At 37.5% G+C, this 11,168-nt stretch overlaps 1 protein-coding gene across 1 annotated transcript; it reads right to left on the bottom strand.

Moving 5' to 3' along the window:
- Window positions 1-210: 210 nt before the first annotated feature.
- On the bottom strand, window positions 211-10,407 carry LOC139760307 (glycosyltransferase 25 family member). The gene is made up of 4 exons (XM_071683294.1): window positions 9,026-10,407; window positions 5,092-5,235; window positions 3,842-4,003; window positions 211-2,123 (listed from the first exon to the last, which is right to left on the bottom strand). Exons 1-4 carry the CDS (start codon window positions 10,277-10,279, stop codon window positions 1,893-1,895), a joined length of 1,791 nt encoding a protein of 596 aa, XP_071539395.1. The 5' UTR covers window positions 10,280-10,407; the 3' UTR covers window positions 211-1,892.
- Window positions 10,408-11,168: the final 761 nt, after the last annotated feature.

Genomic DNA, 11,168 nt, shown 5'->3' with positions numbered 1-11,168 from the left:
TGGGTCAGCCAGTAAACTTTAAAGACCTTTGGCACTTACAAACAAAAGAAAAAAAAATTAATGTTGCATTAGAATATGGTATCTATGAAAATTAAAAATTCATGGAAAAGTAGGAAGCAAAAGATAAGAAAGATATATGAGATGATAACTTGTGGAAGGAAAGGCATTCTGAAAATTTCTAACATACCTCTGCCCTAGTTATGAGGTATGAAAGTAACAATACAATCTTTTTTTTTTTTTTTTTTTTTTTTTTTTTTGCCGCTGTCTCTCGCGTTTACGAGGTAGCACAAGGAGACAGACGAAAGAAATGGCCCAACCCACCCCCATACACATGTATATACATACGTCCACACACACAAATATACATACCTACACAGCTTTCCATGGTTTACCCCAGACACTTCACATGCCCTGATTCAATCCACTGACAGCAGTCAACCCCGGTATACCACATCGATCCAATTCACTCTATTCCTTGCCCTCCTTTCACCCTCCTGCATGTTCAGGCCCCGATCACACAAAATCTTTTTCACTCCATCTTTCCACCTCCAATTTGGTCTCCCACTTTTCCTCGTTCCCTCCACCTCCGACACATATATCCTCTTGGTCAATATTTCCTCACTCATTCTCTCCATGTGCCCAAACCATTTCAAAACACCCTCTTCTGCTCTCTCAAACACGCTCTTTTTATTCTACACATCTCTCTTACCCTTACGTTACTCAATCAAACCACCTCACACCACACATTGTCCTCAAACATCTCATTTCCAGCACATCCATCCTCCTGCGCACAACTCTATCCATAGCCCACGCCTCGCAACCATACAACATTGTTGGAACCACTATTCCTTCAAACATACCCATTTTTGCTTTCTGAGATAATGTTCTCGACTTCCACACATTCTTCAAGGCTCCCAGAATTTTCGCCCCCGCCCCCACCCTATGATTCACTTCCGCTTCCATGGTTCCATCCGCTGCCAGATCCACTCCACAATACAATATAAATATATATATTTTTTCCTACATATTTGCCATTTCCTGCAAACAGATGACTGAACCTTAGAGGGAAAATTCCTCACTTGGCTCCTTTCTCTGTTCCATCCTTTGGAAAGTAATATAGGAGGAGAGAATTTCTAGCCCCTTGCTCCCACCCCTCATAGTCGTCTTCTACAACATGGAGGGAATGTATTCTTTCTTCATTATTCCCAGGGATAAAATTAAAATTATAATTATACGTAAAAAAAATTAGTATGTAAGGTAAAAGGCCTCATGAAATCTTTTCCTCTTTCAAAAATGCTTTTACTTCTTCCTTACAGAATGTGAATAGATGCAAGGGAAAACAAAGTATGATGGTACAAGAGAAAACAATGCAAGATAAAAACCCAATGAGGAAGTAAGCATGTGGATGGTGTGCTGTGCTATGTGGTTGATTCCACTGAGATATGCTGCATCCTATGATTCTATATTCTGGATGGTCCAAGCTTCCAGAAATCTAAATGGAATATGACAGGTGAACAAATATGTGTTTAAAACTAATTACTTTTACTCACATCTTTTCATTACTGTTACTAACATGAAAGTTTCCCCTTTAATATAACAAACTATTCAGTTATTCAGAGATTACTCTCCTTTTCTAAATAATTTTTCAACAATGACATATGAATTATAACAAAGTGTACAAACGAAGTAGAAATCAACCATCCAGCTTTTATAAAGTTTCAATAGTGATATAATTAAACTAAAATGAAAATTTGTACAAACCTAACATTAAGAATAAGCTTCACCCATTACTGGGTTAAATTCTACTACAGTACCTTAAATTGTGCACTAGAAAAAGCAACATAAAATCTTACAAAGTGTTTTTCAAAGAGCAATATATATTCTTATATTATTCACAATTCATCCTTTGCTAATCCATTAAAGCCAACCTCCAGCTCTAGCCCTTTACCCTCCAAAGTAGATTCCATCGCAGGAGGAGCATGATTTACAACATGAATTATGGGAGATTCTTCAGTGTCACTTATGTAGCCTTCTTCACCAGTATAATGTGTTGGATATACAAATAATGGAGAAACGGAGAAGGCATTTAAATTCCGGACAGGAAACCTTTCCATCCACTCTGTCTGTAAATTAAAGTGGGAAAAGACGTTAGACAGGAGAGACAATGAACATTTATAGCATGGCATTACATCATAGTATACAGTGAATGCTTCAGATGTACCATTCTCTACAATTTAGGATATCATATCCATGATCAACTAAAGTACATAAACGTCTCAGTCTTAAATGTGGGAAAATTAAATAGATCCTCAAGAGGCTTAATATTTTAATCAAACTTAACTTGGGTACTTGTCATTAAATATCTTGTCCAACAGCACCACCGTGGGCAATACATTGTTTTATATAGTAAGCTTAAGAGACTAAAGAGCTACAGTAAATAAAAGGTTATTAGTAGTTAGCAATTCACTTACACAGAGCAGCTATGTACCTAAATCCAACAGTAACTCATTTCAGGTCTCTTCTCTTTACCTATAGAAAATCAACCAATTAGGTAGGAAATTAAGCAATGTGTATCCTCACTGCACCCTGTCTACAATCGGGGAAGTCTCTTTTAGTGGTTAAAAATTATTTTTAATTGAATAAAAAATGACAAGGTAAGAGACAGGTGTGGTAGTAATAGGAATACATATGAGAGATCCAAAGAGGATGTGCTGAAATGGTTTTAACAAAAGGAAAAGATGAGTAAAGAGAGGGTGACTACAAAGGTATACATATTAGAAGTGGAGGAAGCAAGAAGGGGAAACCAATGAGGTGTTTGGATGGAGAAAGGTGCTTTGAGTGACTGGGGCCTAAACATCCAAAGGGTATGAGGTATGATCAGGACAGAGCAAATTGGAGCAATGTGGAACAGAGTGGGTGATATGCTGTCAATGGGCTGAACCAGGGAATATAAAGCAGGTATGAAAGGTCTGTAGGCTTGGCTGAGGAAAAGGGGGCTCCAATTTTGATGTATTATACATGACATATAGAGAGTGGATGCAAACAAATGATGTTTTTCATCTGTCCCTGGTGATACCTTGCTACACAGGAAATGGGACACAAAGCATGAGATAAAACTTTGATAAAAAGGTATTTCCAAAGCTAAGTTGTAGTCTGCAAATATATCAACACATTCTCTGTAAAAAGATTCTAAGACTCATACTTTGTTATGTAAGAGTAGACATAAGACAGTAAATGTATTTGGCTTTTTAATACAAACTGTCGATAGAAAGGGTACAAATGCCATGCCAATGAAACTTCTACCAAAAGCAATAAACACTATACTCTCTGTCAATGTATCAAAGTTTGTGTTAACTTGGGATCCAAAATCATGTTTTTTTATGTATATCCTCTTGAGGTTATAGCACAGGCCTTTTCCAAATAAAACAAGGTAAACAATGTCTATATGATGCTTTGAAGTGCCTTTAAAAAGCTATGAAAGGGTTGTGTGAACTATCAAAAGATAACATTTCAGAACAGATTTAACACATCCTAGAAATATCAGGCAGAGCAGATTCATAACATGATAAAAAAATGTGAGTGATGTTTGGCAAGTTTAAAAATGAACCAAGTTTCTTGACTAATGCGAAAGGAAGCTGGTGGACATAAAACTTATAACTACATTCATCAAAAAGACAGTTTATTAAAAATGATGTTACTATGAATCAACCACTTTCTTACAGCATTCTAACATGTATGTTTTCAGCATATCAGCATACATTTTCCTTTTAAGAAATAAGAAAGCCCAAAATTAATGTTTATCTGACTCGTTACAATTTACAAAAACACAACATATCTTTACCTCTGGGTGTTTATTGAACATAATTGGAATATATTCATCTACAGGCACCATCTGTCCAAGAGGCTGACCATCAAGTAGTTTTTTTGCACCCCGTAGGGTTATCACATAACAAAGTGTCCAGTAGGAGTAGCTCACATGTACTAGTGTGTCAGATTCTTCAACCTGTTTTAAAAGTAATGGCATATTACTAATATTTTTTTTAGTACAGTTACATCTTTCACATCAATGTCTATTTGGTAGAAATTAGAAAATAAATTCCAAGGTCCAACATCCTTCATCTGCATGGGCCTTCATCAACTGTGATCCCTTGACCCAAGCCAACGTAATGCATACTGCTTCATGTTGCTAACAACGTTCTACCCTTACCATGAAGCAAAATGTCTCATAAAGAACACTGAATCCCAGTTTAATTCTAGAGGTGAGTATAGATGGTCAAGTAATATCATGCCAATAGTAATGGGACACTTTCAAGTCTAGTTTTTAAGCTAATGTTCGTAACCTTAGTCATTTGCCTTAAGTAATTTGTAGCAATCACCTCAGCACAATGTGAGGTTTTAAGAATAAATATTGAATTACTTTAAATTTGTTGCATCCTAGTGAATTATGGTTAAAAAAAAAAATTAAATCTCTGTATCATAAATAAATAGTTAAGAATTGCAACAACTAATTGCAAAGCCATGCAGAGTTTTGTATAGGCATCAATAATAATCAGGTTCTTTCCTTATAAGGGTGTATCCTGAATGCCTGACAGCTAGTTTGTACAATATCACAAGGACTGTACAGGGAGTAAGTTAATGAAAAGGTTTTGAGCCAAGCCATTTTTCTCATAAGAACTCATGTCAAAGGATAGTTACATATTTTTTTTCCCTAACTTGGGAATATTTCTATAATTTGCTTTAATAAATGACTAAATAAGTTGATATAAATTACAGTAAATTAAAAATAAGTTGATATAAATTACATAATTGCTATTTTAGTACAAGGAACATGGACAGTTACTAGGTACATTTGTTAATATCATCATTATACACACCTAGAGTGTCACATTAAAATAAAGTAATAATGATATGTTTATAACATAAGAACATGGGTCTTGTACCAGGCCTCCTTAACATCTATGTATGGACTGACCAGTGTACAAGAAATGCTTATGCTGTAGCATCTGGTAACAATGCACTGGTATGCCACTAAAAGCATTAAGGGCTGTAAATTTTGCCTTGAGGAAGAGGCATAATATTTAAAAAACTTACCCAGGGCTCATCTGAACTTTTCAGCTTTTTTCGACCAAGATAAATAAGATCCCAGTCAACTAGTATATTTGCCTGGTGCAACATATGCTTCACCTTTTCCCTAAAGTAAGGTTCAAACCGAATATCATCTTCAAACAGTAAAACCTGAAATGAACAAATACAGAAAATAAGCAAAGATCATCCACAGCCTGCTTTTACTGCCAAATATAAAAACTACAGTTGTGAACAACTAAAGAAACTGAAACTAATATGTGGGACACTGAAATAAAATACATCATAATTTACACTTGGAAAAGCTTGAAAGGCATCGTTACAAATCTGTATATAACAAACTGGATAACTATGTACAATGCATACATAATATGTCAGACTGTGAAAGTCATGTAAGCTAACAGGCTCAGACCCAAAATATTGCAGCATGTTTACAAACTCAGCTATGGAGGCTGACAAGCCTCTAAAAACAGTGCGAATTACTTTATCTATGAGGTAGCTTTCAAGAAGTAAGACTGGACAAGATGATAGCAAGTTAGTAGTGGCCATCATAAAACATGTACAAAAAAATGGCTTCATAATATAAAATCAGAATCAAGTAAAATTATTTTTAAGTGCCACAAATTTTGGACACATCTGAATATGTCTGATCTCAAACTTTACAATACAGCAAGATTAACTTCTTATATATTACAAAATAATGATGGTGATCATCATAATCATGTCTTGCAAATTTTGTTCAGAAAGTCTAACTAATACATCCCCTCCCTGACATATGTCTGAGTTCTCTTCTGACTGACTGGTCAGATTTCGAAATGGAATTAAGTTGGATGCACGTCAGCATGGCATGAAAAATTCATATACCTGTACAGCATTCTTTCAACTTAATTTCTATCATGATTATCTTGTTTTCAATTAACAAGCTATCTTATATAATTCGATAGTTTCTTTTTACCTTTTATTCAAGATTCATTAGCTCATATTTCATAAGCAGTTATGATGTACCTTAATATTCAATGTTTTAGCAAAAGTATCACAGTCAAATACATAACTGAGAATTGTGCTAACTGCCAATGAATGTCAGAAACAGACTACATACAAAGAAGCCTTCATGGCACCATCCACCCTCCAAGCAAGCAGTCTCCCATGCAGTACCCATCAGCAGACCAGTTTAATGCTGGACACTACAAGTTGTGGGGAGGGTTGATTGAGTAAGAAATGAAAGAGTATGAGAGAGGTTTGGTAAGAAGAAAAGTAGTTGAAATAGAACTGAGGAGTATGAACTAAAATGGTTCAGACATATGGAGAGAATGAGTGAGGAAAGTTTGACAAAGAAGAGATATATATATATATATATATATTTTTTTTTTTTGCCGCTGTCTCCCGCGTTTGCGAGGTATATATATATATATATATATATATATATATATATATATATATATATTATCCCTGGGGATAGGGGATTAAGAATACTTCCCACGTATTCCCTGCGTGTCGTAGAAGGCGACTAAAAGGGGAGGGAGCGGGGGGCTGGAAATCCTCCCCTCTCGTTTTTTTTTTTTTTTCTTTTTTCAATTTTCCAAAAGAAGGAACAGAGAATTGGGCCAGGTGAGGGTATTCCCTCAAAGGCCCAGTCCTCTGTTCTTAACGCTACCTCGCTAATGCGGGTAATGGCGAATAGTTTGAAAAGAAAAAATATATATATATATATATATATAAATTTTTTTCTTTTTTTTTAAAATTTTCCAAAAGAAGGAACAGAGGGGGCCAGGTGAGGATATTCTAAAAAAGGCCCAGTCCTCTGTTCTTAACGCTACCTCGCTAACGCAGGAAATGGCGAATAGTTTAAAAGAAAAGAAAAAAAAATATATATATATATATATATATATATATATATATATATATATATATATATATATATATATATATATATATATATATATATGGATCATAGGGTGGGGGAGGGGGCGAAAATTCTGGGAGCCTTGAAGAATGTGTGGAAGTCGAGAACATTATCTTGGAAAGCAAAAATGGGTATGTTTGAAGGAATAGTGGTTCCAACAATGTTGTATGGTTGCGAGGCGTGGGCTATGGATAGAGTTGTGCGCAGGAGGATGGATGTGCTGGAAATGAGATGTTTGAGGACAATGTGTGGTGTGAGGTGGTTTGATCGAGTAAGTAACGTAAGGGTAAGAGAGATGTGTGGAAATAAAAAGAGCGTGGTTGAGAGAGCAGAAGAGGGTGTTTTGAAATGGTTTGGGCACATGGAGAGAATGAGTGAGGAAAGATTGACCAAGAGGATATATGTGTCGGAGGTGGAGGGAACGAGGAGAAGAGGGAGACCAAATTGGAGGTGGAAAGATGGAGTGAAAAAGATTTTGTGTGATCGGGGCCTGAACATGCAGGAGGGTGAAAGGAGGGCAAGGAATAGAGTGAATTGGAGCGATGTGGTATACCGGGGTTGACGTGCTGTCAGTGGATTGAATCAAGGCATGTGAAGCGTCTGGGGTAAACCATGGAAAGCTGTGTAGGTATGTATATTTGCGTGTGTGGACGTATGTATATACATGTGTATGGGGGTGGGTTGGGCCATTTCTTTCGTCTGTTTCCTTGCGCTACCTCGCAAACGCGGGAGACAGCGGCAAAAAAAAAAAAAAAATATATATATATATATATATGTCAGAAATGGCTGAGACATGGAGCAAGGGAGAGAATGATTTAGAGATCAAAGGATAGAGGAAAATAATTTTGAGTGCTCTGGGCCTGAAAATGCAGGAGGGTTTACGGTGTGCACAAGACAGGGTGAATTGGAGCAATGTGGTTTACAGAGGTGATATGCTGTCTCTGGGCTATACCAGGGAATTTGAGGCAGTCAGGGAAAATTGTGGAAAGGCCTATGGGACCTAGATGTACCTATTTGTACTATATGTGGAGTTTTACACTCATATGGCCCTATCTCTTGGACTTTCTTTACTATCATACAACCTCTTTGATTTTATGTATGCTGTCTGCATTAACCATGTCCACAATCAATGTTTCATTCATCCACCATTCTTATACTCTGAAAGTATTTTTTAGTATCCTTTCTTAAAGGGCTGAGGTTTCAGTGCATTACACATAACAGCTTGAGAGTTGATGTAGGCAAATGAGGACATTTCTTCATCTGTTCCTGGGACTACCCCACTAACAGGAAACAATAAAGAATGAAGAAAATATACTACTATCCTTCTCAGCTACTAAGTATAGGGAGGTGAGGTTTTCTTGGTTTCTGCAGATATTTTTATGTATCTTACCATTTAAATTGATCAACCCTATATTTTCACTGACATACATAACCCCCCTGACTGGATTTACCCTCTCGACTGCATCTTGACCAAATTTTCAAAGCTACCTTACCTAAACCCACACTTTATAGTATTATAAACTGGACAGATCGGGCGTTTGGTTTTAATCCTGTACATTTACTAGATTTACACACCATATTTTCCCCATAATGGTGCATGAAAAGAGTACATAGCTATCCCACCCTGCACTGCCACCCTCAGCCATGGCCTGTTTGAAAATTGAGCCCTGAATAACCTTCACTGCTACTGCCTTATTGAAAATTGCAGAATAAAATTTTATGGTCCCATCATGCTCTGCTACTCTTAATAAATTCTATAAACACAACAGTAGCATCACAAAAAAATTAACATTCAGATTTGATATCAATGCGTTGCTAATTTGGTGATTGTCCAAAAGACAGGAATAAAAGCAAGCGGTGAAGGTTTTCTGTTCATTTCTATTTACTTAGGGGTCTTATTGGGAGAGGGAGAGGTTGAATGAGACTGAAAAAATGTGTCTGCAGAGAAGCACCATGATAAAATATTGAACTGCTACTTGATGTTAATATTTCCTCTAGGACTGCTACTTTAGCAAGTAAATATGTTTCTTATAAACATACCTTTTTGTAGCCGTTGCTGACAATGTCTTTCCAGATGAAATAATGACTAAGGAAGCAACCAATCTCACCAAAGGTCATGTCTCTCTTTCCCCACGGGTCCTTGTAGTTGGTCATCTGCTTTACACCTAGCTGTTTTAAGTAACTTTCATTTAACTGTTTCCCATCCACTGCTTCAAATAATTTCACATCAAATCCCAGTTCATCAAAGCTTTGGTACATTCGTTCACGTCTTTCTGGTCGCCGTCCTAGACTAATAAGATAAACCTGATCAAAGTTTGCTTTATCTTTCTTGGGCAATGGAGGGACATATTTCATGAGCAGTGGAGACACTGGCAGTGGTGGATGTTCGACTAGAACTTCTAGTTTAATACTCAGGAGCTGTTTATAATCCAATTCTAGGCGCTGGTCATCATCCAACGGAGGTGGAATAAATCCATACACTTCAGAGTTGCACACATGCATATCAATGCCAACAGTTCTAGCAGAAATGGCAAAAGTGATTATGTCATCATTTGGTCCATCATAACCATTTACATTCCCTGGGTTGAAGGTGAGAGCATCTGAGGCAACCCTTCTCAAGTCAACAAGGACACAAGAATGAACCATTGGGACAATAAAGCATCCCCTTTGCTTTCGATCCAGTATAGGTAAGTAGTCCTCTGAACGCATATACCAGTAATCTTCTGTCATTCCACCCCAGAAATTGCTGTAAGTAGCAAGAGAATTTAATTTTGGTGCCACTATGGCTTTTTCTTCATTTACCAGTACATAAAGGATGTCACTTTTTGTTATAAAAACATCCATGTCTAGGAACCAGATATAGTCGGCCCACATCTGTCTGGCAAACGACAGAGCTTCCTCTTTCATCTCGATAATGTTATTAAACCTTTGGTCGCTCCACTCCGTCGCTTTAAAATCACCTGGATAATATTTGGGCGAGTTCTTGTCTAATTTGACATTACATGAATGATACTTGTGTTCGTTATGTTTTAACCACTCCTCTAATATGGCAATAGTTTGATCCGAATTATGATCAGACCGTATAAAGAGCGACAACCTTTTCTTTGGGTATTCCAAACGCTCGAAGAGTGTCAAGAAGTATGGCAGGGTATGCTCTTTGTTTCTCGCTAAAAGTACCACTGAAATCGTCGGCGCTTTGGTTTCATTTTGATGTGCTGCTCCCTGGGTCCTTATGTCACTTGTCAGGAGGAATACTACAAGTATGGCACGAAAAAGCGTTGGAAAATGAAACATTTTCGACGCGGGTGATTCGAGGATGCTCTCCCTCTTTTCTCAATGTAAACACCAGAGTGGGCGGAGGGCTCGTGGAGGCTGTCTGGCTGGGGACTCTGTCCCGGGAGGTGGGCTGCCTGCCTGGCACTAGTGGGAGGTAGGGGGGGAGCAGTCTGGCACGGGGGACGCGGCTGCATGTTGAATTATCAAGTCCCCAGAGCTGCCAACATCACGACCCCCCCTCACACCTGCACTCCTCACTTACAGTTTTTGAGCGGTGAATATTTCATTTTTCTTTCCAGTGGGTGGAGATATACAGTAACTTCACGAAAGACCAAATTGATACAATAAGTTGCTATGCAAATAGCGTGCCACACACGTGACAGTTCTCATAGCTGACATCTGTAGACTTTATCATTTTATGGCACCAATGTTCACAAGTGTCTGTGTACACGAGGAAATCGTTGAGTACAGACGCACTTGTAACATTTTGAAAACGTGTACAGAAGCTAGAAATAGATTAAAATTGTTGAAATTTACGAACTTTAACACTAGTGTCAAGACGATATATCAGTGAGGATGATTATGTATTGAAATTGTTTTAATCGTGACAGGAAACCGTCAGGATCTTCGTCCTTTACGAATATGGCTGAAGTTTGGTTACCAGCTGAGCAAAATGCTGACTCTTTATGCCACCAGCTTAGCAAAATGCCGAATCTTTATGCTAGAAACACGTATAGTTGGATAATGTGGCTACACAAGTTGTTTGTAGGTGTCTGTTAGATGCTGAGTGCCGTGCATATTAAGCATTTCTTTAAACAGTTTGGTACTACACTTTCTACAGGACATTATATATAATAGGTATTACCGTTTATGCTCATAGTACACGTGGAATAGGATATGCCTGTCA

Source organism: Panulirus ornatus, chromosome 36 (genome assembly GCF_036320965.1).
Source record: "Panulirus ornatus isolate Po-2019 chromosome 36, ASM3632096v1, whole genome shotgun sequence".
Classification (NCBI taxonomy): domain Eukaryota; kingdom Metazoa; phylum Arthropoda; class Malacostraca; order Decapoda; family Palinuridae; genus Panulirus; species Panulirus ornatus.
Note: the sequence above shows the minus strand (reverse complement) of the source record. Positions and strands in the feature narration are given on the sequence as shown.

What these genes read in the sequence shown, in the direction of transcription:
- LOC139760307 (XM_071683294.1), bottom strand. Translation starts at nt 10,279, where the DNA reads ATGTTTCATTTTCCAACGCTTTTTCGTGCCATACTTGTAGTATTCCTC. An exon ending in TCAGCAACGGCTACAAAAAG is followed by an intron (nt 5,236 to 9,025) that starts GTATGTTTATAA and finishes TGTTCATTTCAG; the next exon opens with GTTTTACTGTTTGAAGATGA. An exon ending in TGTTCAATAAACACCCAGAG is followed by an intron (nt 2,124 to 3,841) that starts GTAAAGATATGT and finishes TTTAATTTACAG; the next exon opens with ACAGAGTGGATGGAAAGGTT.